Source organism: Neodiprion pinetum, chromosome 3 (genome assembly GCF_021155775.2).
Source record: "Neodiprion pinetum isolate iyNeoPine1 chromosome 3, iyNeoPine1.2, whole genome shotgun sequence".
Lineage (NCBI taxonomy): Eukaryota > Metazoa > Arthropoda > Insecta > Hymenoptera > Diprionidae > Neodiprion > Neodiprion pinetum.
The window spans coordinates 23,774,704-23,802,271 of NC_060234.1; the positions used below are offsets into that span (position 1 = coordinate 23,774,704).

The following is a 27,568-nucleotide window of genomic DNA, read 5'->3' on the forward strand; positions in this document are numbered from 1 at the left end:
AAAATTTATTAAGCTGTAGCTTTTTTTTAACGGTTTTAAAGTCTTACTGCATCGTTTTAGTGTCGGAGTTTTTTGTTCTGTAGTCGCTCATAGGTCATGTTCGGTTTGTATTGCACTATAGAATTATACAGCTCTGTCGTATTTTGGTGGTTGTGCTTATCCTATTCCGATTTGTTTCCATTTCTTCGAAGGTTTCTGCATCGTCTTCCGATAGGTAAATGACAACGTCTTACAACGATTCGTGTTCTCGATCTTGGTTCAGTTGTTGATTGTTTTGCGTATTTACCAGGTTTTCTATTTTATCGATTATCTCATAGCTCAAAAGAAAAAAAATCTGTGCGCGAACATCCGAAGTCAATCGCCGTTCGCATATAAGATAAAAACAATCACCCTTCATCCATAATTAAAACAACCGTCATTCATCCATAATAAATAGTTAGCGGGTTATATGAATTGAAAATTTTCGAACAAACTGTGAATGTACGTGAGTAAAAATTGATTGGGTAAAATAATTTATCATAATTAACATGTGAAAAAAAGTCATCTGCCAGTTTTCGAAGAACGTAAGATCGATCTTGCAACTATTCTCCGTGGAGTAGGCCTACTGGGGACACCACGTAAAAAAAACGCGCCGGGTGCTCTACGGTGGCGGTGGTGTGGAAACGAGCACAGTAAGAAATTAACCCGCATCTTCGCTTTTGAATCTGTATTATAGAAAATTTTTTAAAAATTTTTATGTCAAATCCCGCCTAATTTCTAGATTACTTGACTGAACCTTACTGTTAATTCCTTTTTTCAAAAAATCATTACATACACATACATGAAAAGAAAGGTAACTAATATGATAGCTTGCATCTTATAATGTTATCAATTGATTTTAGACTCAATGAAAAATCATAAAGCAAATGTATTGTCACATTATACATATAAATGTATTATTTTTGACAGCAAGAAAATTATTAAAGTATTACATATTAATTTAATTATTTATACTAAATTTAATTAGACTTATTGCTTGGAAATGATTATACTTAATATTTTATATTATACAAGTCCCTGTAATTTTAACATATAAAGTATAATTCATTAACATTCTACCAATGTCTCCTCTTCTTCTAATGCGTCTAATCGTAACTATAGTTATAAAAAACTTTCACTTCAATACTGATCGTGATTCTATATACTTAATAAATCTACTTTATTGAGAAACGAATGAAAAATGAGTGACGACGTTTATGATGACAATGAGCCAGTTTGAAATATAAAATACCTGATGTATACCTATAGAAATATACAAAATTTAGTACGCAGCGAAGGCGTAGTTTATGCGTTTTCGCAATGAAATCCTTATCTATGGCTATTCGTATTAGATTCAGTTACTTCATTCTTTTAATTACGTTATAAGTCAGTGGTCCTAAAATTATGATAGTGGTTAAATCACAAAGTACAAATCTTTTCAAAGTCACAGTGGTTTATGCTCTGAGAGAATATTTTCTCAAAAATAGAAATTGGACAAGGTCCGTTTTCAGGACATCCCGGAATTTGCACAACTCGTTCTTGATGCATGGTCAGAATACTAGGTCCATCTCGCTGGCACCTAAAATGAACAAAATTTAGACAACCGCATTAACGTTATTTCCGGTCTGTTTAACGCTTTCAGGGGCACATTTTTCGTATGCACGAAACATAAGCATCGTCGGTGAACTACAGATTTTTTAGGTCGTTGGTTACGATTCTGCAGTTAGAATTGAAAAATTCAAAATTGCGTTTTCGAAATTTAATACTTTCGATCACAAATGTCATACAGAATAAGGCAAAAAATAATTTAATACAAAATTTTGAAATTTTGAGCCTGCCGTCAGTCAAATTGGGTCCGCCGTTTTTAATTTTCAAATTTTCGTACCAGATTCGTAATCAGCGACCTCAAAAACCTCAGTATATGAAATTTGGATTTAATCCAATGAAATTTGTCGTGAAAGCCGATTGTATTCTAAATAAAAAAAAATTGTATTTTCTGCAAATCGATTTTTCAAAAACAAGTTTTTAAGTCTAAACATATAGTGCGTTATAAAAGTGAGGTATATAGGACTCTGAGAAACGTAATTAGTTGATTATTAGTCCTAATGTACCCATAGTACGAGAAAAATTTTAAATAAAATGGCGTCGCATACATGCAACACCGCCCCTGAAAGCGTTAAGATACCACAAATATACTTTGCTTCATAGCCCTCACTCGTATAAAACGAATCCTATATTCGAGGCGAATGCATCAATGCGACTGACTCTCCAGGCTCGATGATTTTGGTGTAGTTGAAATGAATCATGCCGCAATTTAGTTGCATCTTTGGCTAGTCCCAAAAGAGAAGCCAATTTCAAAATAGTGCCGGAATGCGAAAAATGAATGGCGGCTTTCAGCTCTGATTCCACTCTGGAAGTAGGTACATAGTCAGCCAAGATTATGTACGGGTTATATAAGCTCTATAGATGGAAGATGCTTCTATAAAACCTGATTGAACCTAATTTTTAGGGTTGATCGAGTATATTGCACAAATTTATGCAGTTGCAATGAACTTACTGAAAGAATTGAAAAACATCGCGAAGACCCGGGCAGGCTTGCCGGTGATTGAGTTCAAACCCATAACCATCATTCCAAAAATACCTCAAATCCCTGGCATATTCTATCATCTTGAGAAAAGAAAATAGTCAGTCAATAATTATTGGCGTTTGTATATCAAAGAAATTCACTTAACTTGTTTCAACTTTGGTGAAATTTTTTTAGCAGTATTGATAAAAGGAATAATGCGTAAATTTTTCTATGGCAAGTTGTCACTAGGCCACGATTATCTGGCAAACTATAATTATCACAAGTTAAGAAATGTTCGTTTTTGATAACTTTATAATTTTTTATACCAGTAGGTAAAGATTGATCAATAACCTGAAAGTTGCTAAGTGAGAGAAACCGGCACCACGGTGAATTGGCATCTTTTTTCCATGCGGTCTCAAATCCGCAAGTCAAATAGATTAGGTAGGCCGTGTCTAAAATCAGAATTGTGAGCTTAGATGGATAATCTAGGAATACCGGAAAAGCGTCAGTAAATTGGTATACCATAATCAACTACAAATCCAAGAACTTGAGATATTTCATCCAGTGTTTCGTTGAAGACATTGCTGTTTATAAACATGCGCATCTGTTCGGTAGATTTTGGATTATGTTTAACTTCTGACTTCCAACGATCACAATTTTTGTAAGACTGAAATTAAAATAAAAAATAATCGACACCGAAACTTTTAGGACCTAAATCGATTCTACAAAGTGAACGAAAATTTGTCTTATATTTTTTTGGTCTAAATCACAATTATAATCAAAATACATACTCGAAGTACAGTATCATTGTCCTCAGCCGGATGGTACCAAACTTTTTGAGCCGCGCTCTGACCGAATAAGCCGATCGTAAAATGCTTTGCGCTTTCCTCCGCTCGTTGTGTGTGAGTATATTTTAACTAGAGCAAACGAAAGACTTGATAGCTTCAATGGAATTATTCTTTGTGGAGAGTAATATAATTTAAAAAGATTGTTTTTCTGAAAAGCCTCAAATATTCTGTTGAATATTCAAAAGATCATTTTCGTCGTCAAAACTATATCATCAGCATGAATATAAACGAAAATTTTATATAAAATAAAGTTGGTAATTATAGTTACAGTGTAAATGATGGGATAGTGTAAGTCGAGATCCATTTTTGAAATTTGCATTACGGAAATATAGCTTCCAAGGACGATTGCTACTATACGCTATTAGTTATAGACGTATTTTCAGACGTATTTGGTATTGAAACTCTCGATTTTTTTAAACCTAGAACATGTCATCTGGTCGCATTAGATGTGTCGCATGAATTGACTGATATTTAATTACGATTTTGGTTTTTATCGCATATTTTACTCTCCATTGACTTAATTAAACAAAAGAAATGTCCAACAGTTGGCGCGACGTTTTCTGTGCCACGATAATTCTAAAATTTGCCGAAAACGAACACCCATATTAAAAATCCCAATAGAAAACTTCTCGATTCGATTTTGAAATACGACGATTTTGTAGTACATTACGACAATCGTTGTAGCGTAAAATACAATTGTCAACAAATGTTACAAAATGATGTTGTCTAGTTTCTATTACAATTGTAGTATTAACAAAAATACGTCCTGTCTCCGTGTAAATGTAATTTGTACAATATTTTGCGTTGATTCAAAAATACAAACGTAATCTGTAATTTTTTTCACACTCATTAAAAGTTGTAATTAGATGATGCCGAATATTGATTTGAACTCATACATTCAGTTAGTAGATATTTACTGAGTTGTATCCTTACAACGATGGTCCAGTTCATATTATTGCAGCCGTGCAACAGATAATAAGTATAAGCACTGGCATCACGCAAGATGCAAAGTTTACCTCTAAATGCACAGATTTTGCATAGACCGAAACTGCACTTGTATTGTAAAAAACTTGCGTACTCTTAGAATCAAACATTATTTGAATCATAAATTACTTTGTAGGTGCTATTATTGTATATTTCAGGTAATAGAGTGTAAAATCGGGATTGAACCCTTTCGGCGAGATCTATTAACTCCCTTTCGCCTTCCTCGGTTAGTTTCATCGTATCAGCTTTGATCAAGTCAAGTCTCCATTTAGCAAGATCATGGTATGCCTGTTCAGAAATCTTAGATTCATTGCATTCATAACGGTCCAATATTAGCCGCCGTAACTTTGGAAGCTCCTCAATCATTTGGGATGAATCTTTTTTGCCAGGGAAACGTGTTCCATGACGAATCATCAACCATATTTTTTTCTCAGTACATCCTGGAATACAAATTCATATCACTCTGGATTCAGTTGTATCATGTGAAGACCTTTGATGCATTATAACAGGGTGAAATTGGGTGATTTTATATTGTGTACTCTTTTTGGCCATTAAGTCATTTTCAGAAAACAAAATTGGCAAAAAGACCTAGCTCTGCTTGATATGAAGACCAAATTTCTGCTCGGAGTTAGTAGTACCGATAGTGTAATATCGGAAAAATGTTCTTGATAGTTCTTGAAGCTCAATGATGACCAAATTTTTATGACACTGATGACACAAAATATTTACTTTAACATGCACAGTGAATTCTACAAGAAAAATACAATGTATTTTCAATTTTTTTGGTAAGATTTATTTGTTTCAAATGATTACATGTTATAAATTGGTGAATTTTCAAACATCACATATTTAACAATATTGCAAACCATACATACCTGGATAGTTTATTTTTGAATCATTATAGTTGGCAATGTACCTATACGGTGTTCTGGTTGAAAAATGACATTTGTAATGATCGTCATCAGTTGAGAAACATTTGCAAGTCGTTGCGAGACTAATAAATGCACAGTGGATTACGAATACCAAGGTAATTACATTGTAGAACATTTTTGGTAGTGGAATTCCTTGGAAACTTCGAAAAGAAAAATAAGGCTGAAACGAGTAACGTTATTGTAATGGAATATCGAAGATAGACCCACTATTTTGTAATTTTATAATGGCTGACTAAGTTGAGTCTGGAAAATATAAGTACATTTTATTATGGTTTCATTTAGGTTCATCAAAATTAAGGTAATCCTAAACGAAATGATTAGTGATTTTCTTTAAAATTTCAATTCAGTAACAGTAACCTTACAGACTTTAACCTTGTCAAATATTTGATATTTGTAAACCAAACATGCTTATCGGTACGGACGATACACGATTGTGACCGTTTTGTTGAATAACCATGTATCAGAAAATGTTTTAAAAATTTCAAGCAGTTTGTTTCAACAGTTGCGGTAACCTGATTAACATCATTCATAATCTAAATAACTAGCATGTATTGGTTGCGCTGAACAATATAACTGCATTCATCTCATATTGTGGTAATTTCCCGTCAAATCCTACATTTTGTTAATAGAAAAAAATATAGCATAAAAAGTTTTTCACAGTAAATACCAAAAGTACTCAAGATTGCTGTTTTATTAGAATCGCAGTTTAACTGCACTCTTTCATATTGTGAATATAATGCGGTGAGAGATATTCTGAATTACAATATTCGCTGCTTTCACTCAATGGAGATTTTTAATTATACATGTATTGGTAGTACAAGTAATAGTCAAAATGCTCTGTGGAATTCTAATTTTGGAATAACATAACTCGAGGTTGATATTTAGTAAACCGTGATACAGAATAACATATTCGTATTTTGCAAACTCAAAACCTGTCATAATAATCTAAAGTCGCAAAATAGTGCATTTTTTCTATATTTCGTGAAGTTGACGCTGGTAATTTAAATTCATTCTCGTAACATAACTCAACACGACTCAAATACAATTAAAAATAAAAAACTTAACATGAATAAATTAATACAACGTAACATAACCTTGCTGTATGATACTTAGCCGACAGTCAAATACAATGAAAAAAATTACTGACGTTTGCTATCTGGGCAAAATAATCACATATCTAACAAAAATTGTACAGCTATTCTAGTAACATACCAGATTGACACTTCTCGAACCGTCACATCACAACATAACACACATTCCAAACTGATTTCACCACTGAAGTATAAATAGTTCACCGGCAGATTATGAGATGTGATTAGTGTATCTCTAAATTAGTAATTGATTGCTGCTAATACTTGTAATAGTGAGTTTAAGCGTGTAAAAACTTGTCAAAATCTGCTTTTATCAACCAAGTTAGCTACTGCATTTTTTTTCTCTATCATTAGAAGCTAGTGAACCAAATATTTCGGAATTTAGGTAGATCGTTTCTTTCATTGAAGAATTCGGAAATCTTATAGATACCCAACTAATTGTCGTCAGAAAATATTAAAATTTCAGCAACATGTTACAGTTTTTGTGATTCCCAGATTTTTGGGTCAGAGAAGTACGTGGCCGCGAAAATTTGCACCATTCTGGATAGAATGAGGTGTAAAATGAGCCGTCGTAGTGCGCTATTTATACAATATTCGAAACGGTAAAAGAAAACTACGATTTATAATAAATCTGTGAATAAAAAAGGCTCAGCTGAGCGTTTTCTTGGATCGCGTAGTCACCGCAACTTGAAGTGGAGCTTATAATTGTGGTGGGCACTCTGTTCACATCTGTGAAACTTTTGCTGCAGCAATGCCATCTTAATTTCTCTCTCCTTTACGGACACTTTCTATAGACGGAAATAGTCCTCCTTACCTCTACTTTCTGTAGGTATGACTAGTAGTGCAATGTAGAAAGGTGGCTGTTTGAGCATGTTCTTTTAATCGCGCTTATAATCCACTGTATTTATCGGACACGTTTACAGCATTACCATACGTTTTTAATTTAAAACCAAAAAATCCTTCTCTTATATCTCCTTGTTTGTCAACAAATCTTGGAATAAGGGTCAATTGGTTCACGTGAGCTAAAACTGGTGTCGAATTTACAATAATTATATAGAAAGCCTGTCGAACCTAGGAAATTAAGAATTTCTCGACCTCGCTTCCCATCAAATTTATAAATTCATCGCACATTATATGTGATAAATAACTTACATTACCTCTACCTGGGTTGTCGAACTTTGCCAAATCGTTATTGAGGAAATTTTCAAATCGAACGAGATAGTCTATGCTGGTTAAGAAATTAGATTTTCGCTTTGAATCCGCTTCGTCTCTGTGCCCACGGAATGCTATTCCCAAACTCGCTAGAAGTTTTACTGTTGCTACATAAGACGCTTTAAAACTTTCTGCCCAATACTCTCGTTCGGAATCAATTTGCTTCTCCATGTGAGACTCGATACGTCCAGTAGTTGATAATCTTTTTTGAGAGTTAACATAGATGAGAAATGGTCTTAAGCAGATCCATGTTCTTTTAAAGCTCTTGTTATATTTTTCCAATCGGTAAATCCTGTTACAAATTTCGTGAATGATTTCCAAAAAAGTTTGCATGAATCGCAGTAGACGCTCTTACCAAGCTTCTTGAACATAAGGCAACTTCATACTCATAATGTCATAACATGACAAAAATTACACTTACCTCAAGTTGTAAGTTGGATTGTATTTTGTGCTTGAACTAATTAATCCTTTTATGTACCGAAGAAAAACAGAAAGTATAGCTTTTTTTATGTGATTTTATTATGTACATTTAATAACATTACTACTTTTATTATGCGTATTATATATGTTATGAGACATTCTCGACGAAGCATTGATTATTCTCTATTTTTCAACATAAACAATAACGCTATTAAAGTATCGATAGGAGACTCGCCTACTTTGTTCATATAAACCGTGAAAAGAAGACGTATGCAAAAATACAGCTAATCGACAATCTTTATACCCTAAATTCTAAAATGATCGGTCTGCTCGGTGCAAGGTGAAGAACAAAATTTCTTGCAATAATTGGAAAATAGTGAATATTGGACAAGGAATAATTTAAAAGTAATGTAAAACACATAAAGCAAACGCAGAAGTTTTATCACTGGGATAACAATTACGCATTACCTCAATCGGCAATTTGTTTTACCTTGTTAAACTTAAATATTCAATTTCCAGATCAAAACTGAGGAGTCGTCTAATAGTTTGCACTCAAAAAGTTATCTCTTCTCAACACTTCATCTTATTGAATTTCAATTCCGAAGAAATATTCTAACTAGGGGTTAAAGACTTTTGGAGAGTATATTTGACTCATTATCTAGTTCAACGATAAGAAAGAAAACCATGACAGAGTCTGTAAAACAGTCTATTTGAAACAAAAAATTATTTTTCAAATACTGAATGTATTCCATTGAATCCTTCTATTGGCACATTATTTTAGCATGCATTGGTGAACATTTGAAAAAAAGAATCGTATTTGAAGTTAATATTGCAATGCTTCGCTTCAGGAACTACATAGGTACGCGATTAAACTGTAATATGAATTTTTGAGTGCAAAATGGTCTGAATAGAAAAACAGAAATTTTGGGAGAGTATATAAATTTAGCCATGGATTTTTTTGAAAAAATCATTCTCTCCAGAATGTCTAACTTTAAAGAAAAAGTGACAATTATTTTTGTAACAAACATTGAAGGAAAAAAAATTCTCACGTACTCCAATAACCACACTTATACGTATATACATTCAATAAATTTTAGATCTTGATTGATATTTAGTCCATCGGATCATTCTGTACTGAGAATTCTTTGCTATACACCTCCTTCATATATGTGTATTTTTTGAAAATCATGATAGATATCAATTTAAAATGCTTATTCGTAAAAAAAACAAAATAGCAATAATAGAGATAGCTTTTTTTCGTTTCTCACAGCGATGTTTCAGTTAAGTAAGACCTTACTAGCAATGGATGCTTGGGTAGAAGGTGTAATGTTGTTGCGAATGAGGAATGGTGAAGAAGGGAACTCGCGAAGCGAAGAATCTCGGGTAAAATTCTGTAATATCCGTTTCAAACTAATTGATAGTCCGTTCATTGTTCACAACTTAGACAAAACCGTTGTTCGATGGTTGTACTCAGGATCTATATTTCCAGCACCAAAAATGTTGTGAGGATCGAGATGATCTTTCGTAGCGCGATATAGCGCAACTCCAGCGTTTCCAACCGCTTTGGGATAGAAAGAAGCGCGCAGTTTTCCTACGCCATGATGATGAGAGAGCGATCCACCGCTTGCCAATATTTCATTGCGGGCGTTATGTTCGATTCTTTCGTAGGCATCAACGGGATTGGCCAATCCACGATAGTTGAAAGCCATGTAGAAGTATATGCAACAGCCGGCGTCGTAAGTTTGCGTGATACGGCAGGAGATTAAAAAATGATTGACACCAATGGCCTTGCAGTCTTGACTAACTCGGCGTTTTACATTACGGCACAAAGACGAGGCGCGGTCCCACGCAACGGAAGTCTCAAAAGACTCTGACACGACACTGAACTCGAGTCCTATGTCGCGTATGTACGCAATGACGAAAGTCAAAACGTAACCCCGTTCGCCGTTAGTTTCACCCGATGGAATCCCATCAAATTTTTTGGCGATCTGGTATATTTTTTTCTCTTGCAGGGCAATATCCTTTGCCTCTCCTTCAAACAGAAGCGTCGCCACGCAAATCGTGTCCCAATGGAAACCCTTGATCTGTGTCACGTAGGCTTGTTTCAATACTTGAGAAATTAGACTGCCCCAACTTGCCTCCGGTCGCAGTGCTTGGCCGAATTGAAACTGTTCGTTATCCATCAGGCGAATACTAGCTGGTTGACATCGTTGACGTGCCACCTAAAATTCAATTATTATTTAATAATGGATAACTTACTAACAAGGCCTAGACAACATCCTCAATCGAATAATTGGAAATAACGTTTCGTTTGCATGATTTCATCGTCTATTTTTCACTATCTGACCAGCTATGCATCTAAATAATGTTATTTCGCAGTGTTCTGGCATGCTAGATGAACGCGACGTTGTTTGACCACAGCAGAAAAATTAAGTACACAGAATTCTTTTCACTTCGAAACGTCCCAGAACAGTTATAAGGGATCAGGGAGTATACAATATTTATTAGGGTATTAATCAATGAATCGTAGATTTCGATTGAGTGTTTTTTCGATTAGTCAATAACCGCACTGTTAGTCGATTGTTTGAAACTTTGACCGAATGAGCGATGACGGAATAAGCGATATCTTATCAAAATTGGAGGAACTATATAATATATACGCATAAAGTTTTTCGTAATTTAAGTAATACTTTCTTTCATCAGCGAGAAATTTATTTCCAGTTCTAAGAACGCTGTTTCGGTCAAATTTATCTCTGGCAACTTCTATTTTGCATCTTTGATCCGTAAATTTTTTTTACGCCACTTTTTCCATAAAATAATACATAAAAACAAACAATACAATCAACAGTCCATGCGTCAATACATATTTAAAATCACGAATGCTGCAGTTACGAAAGTTTGGTGTATACTAGGGATGTAGGATCAGTAGACTTGGATAAATTTTTTCCATAATTCGACTAATCGTATTTCCAATCATTCATTTTTTTTTTTTTGAATAATCGACTAATCGGTCCGTTAAATTAGGTCTTTGTTCGACTAGTCAGTCCTTTTAATTATCAATTCTTTCGATTAATCTGCCCATTCAATCCGTTATTTTTTTTTTTTGGTCAATCGATTAACTCCATAGTCCTAATATGTGGCGTATAGCTATAGGCTAGCTTGACTTTTGGTAACAAAGCATGATTTCCGCACCTCCCGCATCGCACGTAGTCCACTCTCGAAGTCGGGAAACACGACGCTTCCGTACTTAGTAACTGCTGGCACAGGTCTGACTTTCAGTACAACCTCCGTAACGACGCCGAGCGTGCCTTCGCTTCCCAATATCATATGATCGAAGTCCGGTCCGCAGGAAGATCGCGGCACTTGAGCGCCCTTTTCGAGTGTTATCGTCTCGCTTTCTTCACCGTCGTTTACTCTCCCCGTAACCATCCTGAGGCGCACCACCAAGTTCTCGATGTTTCCGTAGATGTTCTTCTTCATACCGCTCGCCCGTGTCGCAACCCAACCACCCAAACTGAAATTGTTTTGAAAAATTTATCAGTTATCAAGCGTTCCTAAAACTCAAAAGGTTGAAGCTTGAAAGCTTAGCGCGGCGAAACATTCGAAACCAGTAACTGTGTCTCAACTTTCGCATACTAGTTTTTAAGGGGATATACTACACGACTTACGAGTATAGTCGGTTGAATTTTAGATAATTTACGTTTAGTACCTTGTCAACCAATTATTCAATTTGATTCGGGTTTGTTTTATTCAAAAGTACGTCGATTGAGCTGTATAAATTGCGAATGTTAATCCATGAGATTCAGGTTTGTAATGCTAAAGCAACGGTACACATTCAATGAAAATCACTATTTTGTTACTGTAGAATTACTTTGAATGTATAATTTTTACTTCGTTTGAGCCGTCATTTGTGGGATGTCCGAATTTTGTATTGTAACTACTTTCTCTGTAATAATTTGTTCCAACGTCAGCGCAAGTATGTGTTTATTTTCAAATATTGTTTTTAAATGAGAATTAAAAAAGAAAAAAGAAAGAAATGCGATGAGATTACAACGCGAAATGTCAAACATATATATAATGTAGTGCGAAAGGGGGTCTCCCTAAAATTTTCTCCGAAACTACACTGAGAAAAATTTCATTTGTCACAGTAACTAAAAAAATTCAGTAAAACAGGTATCGTTAAAAAAAACTGTTTAAATATCAACGAATTTACGAAAAACGAGGTACTACACGTAACCATTTTGCGCTATTGTCGATCCTTTTTTGGTAATTGCAATGCAAAATCAGTTTGTTCGGTTTCTGTACTTTTTTATTTAAATAAGGCTTTAACATCAATTTATCATTGCACAAGCATTAAATTTTCGCAACAGTTACAAGAAAATATAGCAACAGTGATGATAATGGGAAAGAATAGTAACGGATACTAGACTTTCTAGTAACAGCTACAAAACTAATTTCTATTTTGTACCTTGAACTATGTTTTTCAATTGTGGTAAAAAATAATAATAGTCTAGGACTGAGCGGTAACCGGAACTAAAAATTTCTCTCAGTGTAAGGCTCATTGAACAAAATGCCGTTAGTCTAGCGTTTGCAAATTTAATGAGTTATTTTTGTCTCAAACTACCGATTTGTGATTAGGTATTACACGATGAATAAGACATAAGACTCTTAATTGCACGATTGAATGATTTGGCCATAATTTAGGCGGAATTTTTTTATGTGCATGCGACATTGTCAGCACTTGGTGTTATGGAGTGATTTAGCGATGACGCAGCATTTGCATTCGCTTATTAACGATCATTTATCATTCGTAGCTATTCGTAGCATTCGTAGTTACGGTAAATAGTCTAAAGTTCAGACGAAGACTGGCTGAAATCTTTAAACCTCAAATACGATGCGATTTCCAAAGAAATACTGCTCGGTGAAAAGAGTAGGCTTAGTAGTTATTACAGAGGTTTTTCTTTGTCATTGAACCGACGATCTTTACAAGTATTTAAATACCTTCATGAGGTATTTATAAGACAAGTCATAAAGGTTATATGTAACTATGCGAAGCTTCACTTCTCAGTCATAGCGTCACCATTTGTCATACTAGAGCAAAGCAGTGCATGGAATCAATCGATAAAAGGTGAAGATTTTTTTGTTTCATATTGATGGGTTGTTGGTTATTGTGTATAATCGATACCTGCATAAGTTGATCAATATTTCAAGATTTCGCGTTGCAATAACCAAAAAAGGATCGACAATAGCGCAAAATGGTTACGTGTACCTCGTTTTTCGTAATTCCAACGATATTCAAACAGTTTTTTTTTTAACGATACTTGTTGTACTGAATATTTCTAGTTACTATAACAAATGAAATATCTCTCAGTGTGGCAGAAACTTGGTAAAATTATTCATCAAATGCTGCTGAATTTAACTTGATACAACCAAAACGGAAACCTCCCTCCTGTATGAAACCACATGAAATATGCGATAGTATAATGTTACAATGTTACAGGATATTACGGTACACGTACGAATTACGCTTACCTCGCACAAAAGAAAAACCATTTCAATACTTGTACAAGGTGAACATAACATTTACAAGACAAATGTTAAAAAAAAATTGAACACTGTACAAATGACCCTGCAATACATCTTCATCTCCTTGTCACATTTTGTTGAATTGCTGGGTTGCACCTTAATAGTTTAAGATAGTTGTATTCGTATTGACATCGTTATGTGGTATAAAAATAGATGAGCATACCTTGAAAATTCATACGAATCAGGTTCGTGACCAACAGTAAGTTTGTGACTTCTTAGCTCACGTTCCAGGTCTTGGCCGATGATGCCAGCCTCGCAGCAAATTAGTAAATTCTCACGGTCGATCCATAATATCCTATTCATTTGCGTAGTGTCCAGAGAAACTATCGTGCGAGTTTCGAATTCTGGGCAACTCGCAGCACCGCTGACGCTCGTACCACCGCCAAATGGGATGCAGGCGAGCCGGTATTTTGCACAGATTTTGACAATTTTTTCTACATCTGCGTGTGATTCTGCCGAAAAAAATTCACATTATGTTCGATACTGATATTTGATCACAAGTATCGTACTATAGGTTAAAAATAATTGAAAAAAAAAAAAATTATTTGCCAATTTAGGTCAGCTTTCTATCTTATACTTCCTCAGCATTCCTCAAAATACGTATGTTTTTTTATTTTAATTCACAGCCGAGGGATATTAATGATAATCGATGTTACTATTTGATGAGAAACATTTGATCGGAACTCTCAAATTAAATCCGACCATATCTACGTTTCGGGCTGCGATGTATTTCTCGATTAATATCGTTTACCTGTGGCTAACAGCGTTTTCACTAATCATTCGATTTACTGACAGGTTTATTGTTTGTTAAGCGATTTTAGCGACCGACATTTTCTTACACTGTTCACAATTGGCCAAATCTTCACTTTTCTCACCAATCGTGGAACACGAAATAAATATCGATCGACAAAATGTAACCTGAACCGCATAAACTTAGGCGGAATTACTCCATGTTACATTACTCGTGTAAAATTTTCACGAAACAACGTGGTATGGCTATCTGTTACATAAGTATCGCAGCTATGAGTACCAAAGGCAATGAGAGGTCATATTAATTACCAAAGTCATCGTTACCTTCTGGCTTCTTCAAACTTTTATAACATATACCTATTCCCTCTTGTCATTGTTTCCTTGATTACAAAAACTCAGAAAAAAAAACAACTTACGCAAATTTACACATTTAACAAACAAAGTTACGTCACGAATAACATTAATATTAACAGCTGCTTAACCAAAGATAGTATTATTAATTCAGTTGCGAATTTGAATAAGGTATTCTGAAAGTAATGTATGTAATACGTGATTAATGGCTTGCAGGCCTTCCTTTGTTACATTGATGACATTTAGCCTTTCTTGAATATCGTAACGTTTCAAACAACACAAAGCCGACTAAAGGTTGACCAATAGCCGGCTACAAATAATCGAAGTCGACAAAATCGTGACTATTTATCAGCAAAAGGTAGTCTAGTGATCCGTTTTACACGACGCATAGTTTGCTTAAAAAAATGACGCAAACTCAGCTCAGAGTCGACTTTTCGAATACGCTACAAGACTAATAGTACCCGCAAATCAACAGGAAACGTGTACACGCCGCACGAGTTATCGCGATTGATAATGTTGTCCCATACAGAAGAGAGACCTTCGTTAAGTAACGACTGAGTGATAGTATTGCAATCCTTAATTTGGTTTCCTGCTTTAATCTTGAAACGACGAACTTTCAGCAGCAGAAATAATCGTCCGTAAAATTTTACTTAACGTCGGACATGAGTACTGTTTTACAATATAACAATTTCCACCCTCTCCGACATATCCTTGCGATAGCTAAATGTGCTCATTGGTAACGCAATGTATAATGAAAATTCACCAAAAGTAACGTGCTGCAAAAATTCGGGAAAGGGTTGTGCTTTCGAAATTCTCACGCGTTCATTTATCTCAATGAATTTATGCCCAAGACTTTGATAACTTACTTGGCCAAACGACTACGTCAGGTATACGAGGAAAAGTTCCTTCCCTCAGTAAAAATATCTCGCGTAGCGTGTGTCCATGTGCTCTGATAAGCCGGTCGACGCCATCGGTCGAGTACTCGACATTTTCTTTTTGCAGACAGTCGATTAACTCTGGTGTAACAACGGGATCCGGAAACACTTGCGGCAGAGGTTGGGACGCAACGGGTTTGGATAGATCAAGGTCGAACACATCCTTGACCCAAGCAGTAAAGTATGGCAACATCTGATTTCCGATGTTGTACCTGTCGGATCAAAATAGGGTAGCCTTTTAAGCACATGTCGTCATATCGAAAACATGGGTTACAGCTAATACTGAGTTCCGATGAAAAGATCTCGAGGGCTAGATGAATCTTACAATTAATGAGGCAAGTGAGGGCTAAGTATTACACTGACGTATGTAATTCGTTTTTAGTAAATTCCATTTCGGGTTAACTTGGCGTTAATATCAATATTCCTCGATGGGATCTTCGGGAACATGAACAAACACGTCTGAAAAGTCTGAGTTCGAGCCCTAAAGTTACGTAAAGTTGATACCACAGAATTTTTAATCTTAACTAATATTAAGTTAAGCAACTCCAAAGCGTGATTTCCAATAACATGCATAAATAATAAGTTATACGAAATGTGCGATCCCTGTCAATCGTGTAAGTCCACGTTTGCGCAGTAAGAATCGCAAGTATTACCAGAAAATTTTCATCGTGAAACATCTATAGGTGTAAATATAAGGTGACATCATGTTGGTACAGCAGAAAAATAAACTTATGAATGACATTAACTAAACGTGTGTTCAGTTATTATTAGAGTATATGAGGTATTCCACGTAAAATCGACCCGGGTTTGAAACTTGTTCTCTTCGATTTGGCTCGCTTTTTGTTTTATTTTTTTTTTTTTTTGTAATCTTTTGAAACATTTTACAATCAGAAATAATTTTGAAAAATCATGTGTCAGGTGTAAAAAATTTTGTACACCGAGCCGAAATTGGCGGGGATTCCCTTCCTATTTTTTCGAACTATTTCAATAACATTTTTTCAATCAGGGGAAAGAATCAGTTCACTATACGCGGTTGCTCAAAAAATTCTACATGTGACGTCAAATTTTTGACAATTTTTCAGATTTTCCAAAGTAATTAATTATTTGCAACTTTTGGAAACTTAAGAACAAAAATGTCTTTCGAAAAATGTGTATAATTTTTCAAAATCCGGTGGTACATGTAAAAATGTTGTAAGCAGCAGCTCATAGTGAACTGACTCTTCCTTTTAATTAGAAAAACAAAATTTTCGGATCAATTTTTGTAAGAATTTTTTTTCAAATTAAAATAACGAGATTGTCCACTATGGGGTGCAGATTGAATATTTATACGCACGTAAAAGTGAAAAAAATTTAAAACAATTTGTAAAAGTCAATATTGTACAGCAGAGAACGTGAAAAAATCGGCGGCTCATTCGGTGAGATTCGGGATTAATTTTTGTTCCGCATTTGTTTGACTATCTCATATGTTTCTTATTTAAAGTTTGTTTAGTAATATTATGTATTTTTTTTTTAATTTTACCAACATTGTTCATCGAGGAATAGTATTAGTTCGAAATAATTTTAAAAACATTTAACTAAAGAAGCAAATGGAGCCCTTTTGCCTGTCCATAGGCGATGGTCCAGTGCGTCTAGCGGATAAGCCGCCAGCGATACAAAAAAAAAAAAAAAAAAACCCAGAGTACCCTCATCAATTACGATGTGAATGCACACCGTCGTTAGTCCGATTAGTACAGCGTAAAACGTGTAACAAGATAAGCTGAAATTCTCGGAGCACATGTTCTTATTGTCAGATAGTTGCCCAGCGTTGTCTGTCCTGTTTGCTTTATTCAGTGTCGTAATTGTTTGCATTGCCGGTTGATCGGTTTTACAGTTTCTATTCCTGACTCGTGGTTGAAGTGATCACGCTATATAAGGAAAACAGCTGGGCGCGATCCGTAGAAAGTCAAGGAGATAAGATAACAAACTTATGTGCGGCATTCCACGTCGAGTCAACCTGGTTGTGAAAAGTTGACCTCTCCGATTTGATTCGCGATGTTTTACATGATTATTCGGGCTCTCGAAAGAGCTTGTTCTTTTTATTTCGAAATTTGTCGAATCCATTGGAATTAGATGCAATGTTTGAAAACGATAACATTGATCGATACGATTTAAAACAGTAAAAAAATTAAGTTTCTTACGATAGCCTAAACAAATCTACGTCTTGTAGGTACCGCTCGTTTTGTCGATCCAAGTTAGCGATTATAATTTGACTAACTGCAACTACTTTTTTTTTTAATTATTCTAATACAACCTCACCTTGCTCTATAACCTGAGCATTTGTTTATCCGAACGATATGAGACTACAGTCAACAAATAAATTGTTTCAATTAATGATTGAAACACTACACTGAACCGAATGTTCAGTTGCTTGTACATAGCTGTGATTTATCCAACTAAATATTCAGTTCCGTTAATTGATATATTTTTAAATCAACAGAACATGATCTTGCATTGAGCAAACATTTGTTGGATCAAAAAGTAGAATATTCAGATTCACTGAACGATTTTCAAGTTTATGAATTTTGTCATCTGTACAAATACATCGTCATTCCACATTCATACATTTACGCCCATCTGGCTAACCTGTAATCAACCTAAGGAATCAAAAATTTGTCACGTTTGTGAGAGTGTCCTCCTTACCTCAAGGTGTTAATAGTAAACACCTAAGCCTGAAGGTTGTCAAAATTATGTAAGTGTGTATAAACATCCACTGTAAAATCTTTGTAATCTTTGTTTAATTTAAGTTTATCGCTCTTGATGAATATTAATTGGTATAAATTATGTATAAATTTTGAAAAAAACCATACACTCGGACGAGCTGAATATAATTAAGTGGCACCTGTAATCCAATTCTATAACATTGAGATGTACAAATGTGATTTAATAACTTTCAATAAATTGATACAAGACATAAAATAAGAAACAAAATATGAGAGGAAAAATTTTGTTTATAGCCTGAAGATGGCCGGCGGGCAGCCCAGACGAAACGTTGGTAATACAATAAATTAACGATTTAAAACTGACCCACTTGGACGAATTTACTTTAATATATACACATGCAGATTCTGGATTACGTTTAATTATATTCGAATCATTCGTTTGCGAGGTATAAAACGTTTTCGGTGTCATCAATTTGTTTTACCACATAATAATATGGTAACGTTTATGAAAAAGTATCATGAAATCTATGTATTTTTTCTAATTTTTGAAGTCAGGTTCAGCTTACGGCAAGGAAAAAAAGCAAATATCAGGTCAATTATTATCTGTCTGGGGGCGCGCTAGCTTTTTACTCGTTATTATTTTTTATTTTAATTTTTTTCTTATGAAATAGCGCGATGAAAGAAAAAGTTTCGATACTAATTTGCGGCTTATTTACGGCAAATTATCAGACAAATCAGGATTACCCACCTTATTTTATTATTAAATGGAGTGCGACAAATAAAAATAAAAAAAGGTCGCGCGACTAATTTACGAATGATAAACGACAAACTTTGCATTGTCCGAATTCACATTCTCGACGATTGGCGTGTCAAGTTCACAGAGAATAAACTTCGCACATACTCGTTGCGTAAAATCTAATCATTCGCACCTTATCCTTATACATACAATAATATTAACACGCTGATCCTCCTTTTTTGTACTATTACTTCTTTTGAATTATTCAAAGCAGCGACTTAGCATTTGCGTTTAATTTGTAATTTTTACACGTGCACAGTGTTTTTATAGACATGACGCTTTTGTCATTTTTACCACGTTTGTTATTTATACTATTATGATGGCATAGTTAACCCGGCGACGGGGTTAGTTTATCTTCCAACATATGGATAGTTTCGTATAAAACAATACGTATGGTAATATTGACTTTTTTATAAGGTTTTTTTTATTACCTTACTCGCATATTTATGGTAATTAACAGAATGGTGTAATGTTAAAAATAACAAGATTTATACAACTATAAACGAAGATGAATTAACTATGAACTTTCAACCATGCCAAAATAAACCGTAGACCACATTTTTTTTCTAAGAGTCTCCATGCATTATACGGTTCATTAGTAACATATTATACGTAAAAAAAAAAAAAAAAAACTGGCTGGACGAACGGAAAAGCTCAGGTTTTTTGCAAAGGTATAAATCCTACAAATTTTGTCTGACACAAGGCCAATTTCAAACGGCTTTAACGCAGGCGACAAATTTTCGTAGTTATATTTTTAATAGTATTAATAGTATTTAATACTATTTTTAATCGTAGTTTAATTTTTAGTAGTTATAAAATGGAAAACACTTTGTGAAAAGTGTGGTCTAGATATCAGGAGTTTTCGTAATCTTGTGAACGGTTTTCATTTTGTCAGTAAACGTTTGACATTTTGATTAATACCTTTGAAAATATTTACTCCTGAGGATTTTTTGTTGATTAAAAATCATGAAAGAAATCTACCTGAGGTGCATCCTAAATTAAGAGGTTCAGATTCCTTTTCAAATTGTTGAAATTTCGAAGTATGATCGATATTTATCGAAAGCTTCGAATTCTAATAGTATTTTTAAATATTCATGTGATAAACCATGAAAAATGCCAAATTGTTCTGTTCCCATAAAGCATGATGTATATAATGTAGAGACCATTGATGGAATGGATGCCAATTTTTTCAATCAATTTTTTAGATAATAATGGGGTTAGATTTACGGTAACGTAGCATTGAGATTGGAGAAAAATTTACTTCGATGTAACTTTAAAATAAGCAATTAGGTTACTGTGATGTAACTCTCATTTTTAATAAACGTGTTATGTTTATTAGATGCAAATCGTAAGGAACTTAACCCACTTTTATGAACGCAGATGGCGCAATGTAACGGTTAACAAGGTTAAGGTTATTAAAGTTAATATATCTGAACGTTGAAAAAAATATTACTGTTTTTCACCTTTACAATAACTGAAGAAATCGAATTTGCAATAAGAAAAAAATATTGGCAGATATTGAGCTGTCGATCATTTGAAATTCATGGAATTCACGGAGAACGAATCTACGTAATGCAATTGTACGGCAGATTGTTATTAATTGCATCGCATTGTTATTATTATCCCATTATTCCCCCATATTCAACGTTAATTATGTTCATCGGCAACTAAACAATTGACATTACATTATAAACATAGAATTTAACGCTCGGCGCGAGCCTCTTGAGTATTTTAAATTAAATTCAAGTGGCTTGCCTTCGGAAAATTAATGATCGGAAGTCCAACGTCCAATAATTATTCGATTTACATAACTGCGAAATTAATTGGAATCCAAATGAATGACACGCGTTTCAGCACCAGGTATTTTGGATTGACGAAAAAAAATTAAATGTAAGTCAAACGATGATCGCAATGTAATATATTTTGTAAACTTACCTCGTCCCAGTGAATTCCAACATCTGTTTGTCGTTGAGACGAAACTGTGAGTCTTTGTATCCCCATCCGTTCCATTTTAGCAGGTTTTGCCTTCAAACAATAAAGAAAACAATGGAATTGAATTTTTTTTTACCAAAAGCAGGAAGATAATTTACTTAGTTCTTTGAACGATGCACGATGAATAATTCCAAAAATAATGCAAATACTCAAATACACCGGATGCATTTCTGAATTATAAATGGTGCTTGCATGTGAGCTCGTTTTGTTTCTCAATTAAATAACATGAATTTTTTTGTATTTTTTATGAGACGTTTTTTTCTTTACAATAGTAATGTATAAAGATTCTGTGGATATGTAATGTTGCGTTCACACATTTTCAATCATTTCGTGTATCGTGTCCTTTTTGGAAATCATATTATTCAAATGTTATTTTTTTCCTATCCCCAATGCAAGATCAGTGTAGGTGTTCTGCATCACTGCGTCGTTACTTGTATTCCAAGTTAAACAGGTTGCTTATACGAAATGACATTCCTTCGCTAGGGATATTATGCCACAATATGCAGCACCATTAATGAAATCTATGAAAAAGGTATAAATTACTCCGTCTAACATATTCCATGAAAAACTTATTATCATCATCTAGTTAGACGAAGATGACGGCTTGTTTACACAAAATTACCTTCCTTCGCGAGGAATATTATGTCACAATATGCAGCAGCAATAATAAAATCTATAAAAATAAAAAGGATAATTTGCTCTGTTTAACATTTCGTGAAACTTGTTACGCCATAATCGCGATCCTTATTTCCAGATGCTTTTGTAGAATTACAATTGTTACACTGCATGTTCCGGATTTAGCTGATACATGCAAAGAAAGCTTTTTCGAGACTCCTTTAGCTTTCTGAAATTCAATTTCGGTGACGTGTATCCGCAATTTACCGAAGTAACCCAAAAAAATTGATCACCTCGACATGATGCATTTCACAATCTGTTACAGAAATATTATATTCAACGAATAGCTGAGATTCATTGAAATGAAAATCATTCACAATCGAAAAACTGCATATTATGTGGAAAAAACACCTGAGAAGATTCTCTCACAATGATTCATGTTGAAATTAACAATATTTCACGTCAAATTTACACATCAAAGGACGGTTTTAACAGTTTTTATTATTTGACGTCGTTGCACCCAATATTACTAATCCATCCTCTAACACTGAGAAAAATTTTATTTGTTATAGTAACTAGAAAAATTCAGTGAAACAAGTATCGTTAAAAAAAAACTGTTTGAACATTGTTGGAATTACGAAAAACGAGGTACGCCTAAACATTTTGCGCTATCGTCGATCCTTTTTTGGTAATTGCGACGCAAAATCAGTTTGCTCGGTTTACTCTACTTTTTTAGTTAAACAAGGCTTTAGCGTCAATTTATTGTTGCACGAGCATTAAATTTTCGCACCAGTTGGACGAAAATATAGCAACAGTGATCGTAATGAGAAAGAATAGTAACGGATACTAGACTTTCTGGTAACAGCTAGAAAACTAATTTTCGTTTTGTACCTGGAACTATATTTTTTGATTGCGGTAAAAGATGAAAATAGTTGAGGACTGAGCGGTAATCGGAATTGAAAATTTCTCTCAGTGAACGTTACCCTCATCACGGGGCTCGTTGAATTTCAAACTCGCCACTCTCACTGCCAGTAGGACTGCGGAGAAATCGGAATCAACAACGTTCTTTATCGACTGAGACAAAAGGTATCTACTTCAGCCAATAAGGGTTTTTGCCTTATACAAGGGGGGATAGAAATGATTTTTATTGAATTATTTTGAAAAAACGAATTTTTTGTATCTTTAATCGAAGATGGCGGCTCCCCCGCCCAAAAGTCGAAAACTTGGATTTTTCATCGGGGCCCGGAACTAAATTAACAAAATAATATTTATCAAAATCATTTTTACCCCACCTTTGGTAGAGCAAAAACACCCATTGACTGGACTATTCGATGTTTCTGAAATCAAACAGAGGTATTGCATAAAATAGCATGCGTTGTGACTTGTAACTTTGCACAGGCAATATCTGCATAATATGACTTGGGCGAATACAATGCTCGCTTTGGCTCATATGCTGAGTTTACACGGGAACTCGTGGAATTGCTGGACTCGCCTTCGGCTCGTGCTGTAAACTTCTCACTCGTCGTCTTTATGAAAGCACTATTTGCCTTAAAACTAGACACTTGTCGGAAATAATCCACCTTCCGCAGTTGCAGCACAATATATTTATCGTTTTCTTAGGCTCGGTAATTAGTTGATAGGCGAATGAGTTGGTACATTTCCGACGTATTTTAGTGCGCTTAAGACGATGGCGTTGCCCGTCTTTTCCCATCACGTCAAGATTTCGAAATACTTTGATTAAACAGTGGCAATTTTTCAGAGAATTGCAAAATTTTACTCTTAGCATCTTCCAAACCGCTTCATAAAAATATTTTTTTACTGTTATTTACAGGTCTGATGAAATGTGATAACTCGTCAATTGTGTTTTACCGAGAGAAAGAAGTCAAAAGAGTTGAATGACCTCGCGTGATATTTTTCTTATGTAAACTTCTGTTTTACCAACGGAATATAATTATCGTTACGAGAATTACGCGTTGGTTGCTTTTTAACATCGCAATAATCAATATGCCAGCGGAATTTGATGTGTGAACGTGAAAAATACTCAAAGTGTTCGTACATCTCACCTCGGGAATCGCACATCATACGTAAATTAAATTGTAGATCCGCAACTAGTGTATAATGAAAAATTGCATAGAAATCTTATTGCAGCTTGCGCTCAATGGAAATATGGCCTTGAAGATTTCTGCGTGTACGTAATGCAAAAATGAACATTTATCAAAAATTTAGCATTTTCGCTCCACCCTAATAGAAGATATAGGTGCTGAAAAAAAAATCTAGATCATCGAGACATAGCTGACAAAAAAAAGTAACTTCTCGCAGGATAGTGAGAAAAAAGTGAGTAAAAGTGAGAAAAGTGACGCACTATATGCCCTGCAATCACCCTTTCTTTCTTCTATGAAAACAGAGAAACGGCGAGTGTGTTTTAAAAATATAAATCCGAGACCGACAATCGCCCAATAATGTGACTGTTTAATCAGTGAGAGCGATTGAAAGGTAAAACTTGCGTCAGTACAGAATCTACTATCGATCATCCCCGCTTGTGAGATAAGGGGGCAGGTGTCAGTTATGATTGGATTGGTCAAGTGAACGAGACTAGTTAGCACTGTGACCGAAGTTCGAAACAAAGCCGTTAAAAAGAATCACTAGTTTGCGAATTGCAGCTTTGGAATAATGTACTTTGCACGATGATTATATGTATTGTAACGAATGCTCTGCTTTACTCACGCTATTTACATTTTCACGGCTTACTGTATTGTGGATCATTCTTAAAGTCCCGAATCATTTCACGTTTCATTGACATTGCACGAACTTTGACCTCGTAAACTACCTAACTTCACGTTTCTGTGTGTAGAATGTATCCCTACACTCTTAGAAAAATTTAACCAAACATAATGTCCCGGTAGGTTCACTTTGTATTTGTTTTATTTGTTACAGGTCTGTTGGTGAATACGTCACAAAATTTTGTAATTTTAGCATTCACATTTTCATATCAATATTTAATTTATATTTTTTACTATTTCCTACACTTGGTGATGGATTAAAAATTAGTTTAACCAAACCCAAAAATTTTAGCTGACCTCCTGGGACATTTTTTTCTAACCGTGTATTACGATACACTGCAAGAAACATATCGGCGTGGACGTCTGTACAGACTACAATTTGGTGTCAACCTAATACTATCTGATACTAAACTTCCGAAGTGACCACAAAAGTTTTTCTGTAGCAGTCCACACCGGCCAATTTTCACACCGCATTTTTACCCATCCATGCTTGTATATCATCTGCATACCGTCAAGGAGCCGGCATCTTTCGTAATGAAATACAAGCCGGCTGTGTGATCATGAAACTCTCTCACTTATTGCATATTATTTGTACGCGTTCATTTACAGACGACTTTTGTAAGTTTAGTTTGTCATGCTAATAAGTACTGTCGACGAAGGCACGTAACATATGTGCTGAGCGGAGTAAAAGTCTTGACATGGAACGTCAAGTGGGATGAATGATGCTGGTCAGTGTTGAGTAGCGCCCAAGATGCAGTATTTCGATACTTCTTTCTCGTGTTGTATCTGTACAATCTAAGCAGGTACTATTTCTAGCCGGTATCCTGCACATGAATCGGAAGGTTTTTATTTGTAGTTATATCTGCAACGGAAGATTCATTTGCTAACACATTGACCGTGACTACTTGTCACCATGAGACATTAAGAGCACTTAAATTTTTAATGCGTTTTTATACGACGAACTTACATCAGGTCATACAGGATATTTATCAGAGAGATCTTTTTAATGAGATTGATGTTTGTAAGGTTTATGGTAATGATGCTGTTTTTTCGAGGGGAAAACCTTTGTTTTAGCAGACTTAGGTTCGGCTGAAATTCAGTCATTCGTAATAAAGCGGATTAACATACTCATGTTTTTTGCGAACTCAACGGCTTACAAGTCATTACAGAGAGTAACAAAAAACAAAAAATATTAATATTTTTGGCAAACTTGACTGTGTTAAAAACATTCTATAATTCTTGCAAATTGGTAAATCTTCTTTCAGTGTCACGTTACGTTAACGTTGCTATAAATTTAGCCTCTTTTTTTATACCTGTAGCGTAGATTCAAATTGTTCCCCTTTACAGATTATAATATCTTCTTTTTGTTTCAATGAAGAGCATTTTTTAGATTACAGCTCATTTTTTTTTTCTACACGAAATAATCTGAAATGAATGAAAAAAAAAAAAGAAATCAATCAAAGTTACGTAGCAAAAGTTTAATGAATCCTTCCAATTTAGGGAATTGATGCACGCGTCATTGAAACGCTCAATTTTTTTATTTTTTTTTGATCGATTATCATCAATTGCAAATAAAGTGGACTAATTTGGTAGTTTGTACTTATCGCACATATCAGAGCTGGGTTCCATCTCGGAATCGAATGAATCTTTGCATGCCTTTAACTCTTATGTGCGCACCCGGATACCCGGGTACCCACCTCGTCACATTCTTGCTTGTAATTTTTTGAAAATAATTTTTTTCGATCTGAGCCTCCGGATCTAGGAAGTTTAACTCTTCACGAAGAGATTCCCATAACTATATTTCGACACGCTACTTTTAAATGTAAACATAGCTTAATTACTTATTATGTTTACTCAATTAAGTAAATCGATTTATAATAATTCTGTTCACATCTGAACTCAAAAAGTAATTAAAACTGGAGGTGCGTACCCGGGTACCCCGGGTGCGCACGTAAGGGTTAAGCGATTATAGACATATTTATTTAGAAAAAATGTATGTCACCCCTCCTTCCACCGAGACGTTTGGATTATTGAACAATCAAAAGGGTAAAGTATTTGAAAAATGTATAACAAATAGATACCTAATCAGTATCTGAGTCTCGTTGTCACTGATGCTTAAGGTGATACTAATTGCGCTATGACATACGCTCCCGACTTAAACCTACCAGTTAGCTTTTTATTATGACGAATGTCACAATTAAATAATGCGAACGATAAGAGGGTCCTAGAAGTAAAATTAATGAGTTACTAATTTAGGCGTGGCTACAGCCGCTCTGTCAGTCAAAATTGGGAGGTTTGCAACCAACGACGAGAGAGCGTGAACAGTAATACACGCGGTACTGAAAACACGTGTACAATATAACATTCGGGCTCAAGTCGCAACGGATCAAACGGAAGGGAAGTTTTTCATTCCCTCTGGTCGTGACAACGGTCTTCTGTTATTTAATATGTAACAGTTATCTAGGGCGATGCAACTTACCTATGTTTCGGTATCGTGCCTTTTACCGCCGTCGGAAGATCAATGTTGATCGGCTTGTTCCGACCGGCGTCCGTCCGATTCGGAACTATTTCGCGTCGCTCGCAACCCTCCGATTCAGCGATTTTTCTCACTTCTGACCAATTATCTGGCGCAATACCTAACCTAGCGTGCGCCGACATGATTACTGTACAACCGAGCCGCTACGCTGCACAACGTCGTGTATTCGACGTGCTCTCCAAGAAACCAAATTTAAATCGATAACACCTCGCTCCCCGCTCCTCCTCGCCGTTCGTACAGCTGCATACTATCGGCGGCCAATCACGGTTCGCCGTAGCTTTCCCGCTATTGTAACAACTGACTGTAACTTGTCGTCGAGCAATGAATTATAGCAACGCGATAGCGCGCTCTCGCATTTCAGCCTTGCGCAAATTTGATGTCCCAATTATCATCGGCAATATAGTAATATTGTCTTTATTTTTCACACAATTACCATGATTTTCACGCGTATTTATTG

General features: G+C 35.0%; 2 protein-coding genes across 5 annotated transcripts; both read right to left on the reverse strand.

Moving 5' to 3' along the window:
• Positions 1-927: 927 nt before the first annotated feature.
• On the reverse strand, positions 928-7,183 carry LOC124215184 (multiple inositol polyphosphate phosphatase 1). 4 transcript variants are annotated; one of them, XM_046618252.2, is made up of 9 exons: positions 6,561-7,183; positions 5,292-5,591; positions 4,546-4,856; positions 3,376-3,501; positions 3,107-3,251; positions 2,936-3,036; positions 2,576-2,685; positions 2,234-2,428; positions 928-1,597 (listed from the first exon to the last, which is right to left on the reverse strand). In XM_046618252.2, the coding sequence occupies exons 2-9, from the start codon at positions 5,461-5,463 to the stop codon at positions 1,438-1,440; spliced, it is 1,320 nt and encodes a 439-aa protein (XP_046474208.1). In that variant the 5' UTR covers positions 5,464-5,591; positions 6,561-7,183; the 3' UTR covers positions 928-1,437. The 4 variants fall into 4 exon arrangements, with proteins under 4 accessions (XP_046474208.1, XP_046474206.1, XP_046474209.1 ...); XM_046618250.2 differs by having other exon boundaries at positions 5,292-5,508; positions 6,561-7,182; XM_046618253.2 differs by having other exon boundaries at positions 5,292-5,344; positions 6,561-7,181.
• Positions 7,184-8,155: 972 nt separating this feature from the next.
• On the reverse strand, positions 8,156-27,565 carry Agps (alkyldihydroxyacetonephosphate synthase). Its single transcript, XM_046618249.2, has 6 exons — positions 27,055-27,565; positions 21,124-21,213; positions 15,625-15,905; positions 13,821-14,109; positions 11,264-11,585; positions 8,156-10,293 (listed from the first exon to the last, which is right to left on the reverse strand). The coding sequence occupies exons 1-6, from the start codon at positions 27,231-27,233 to the stop codon at positions 9,505-9,507; spliced, it is 1,950 nt and encodes a 649-aa protein (XP_046474205.1). The 5' UTR covers positions 27,234-27,565; the 3' UTR covers positions 8,156-9,504.
• Positions 27,566-27,568: the final 3 nt, after the last annotated feature.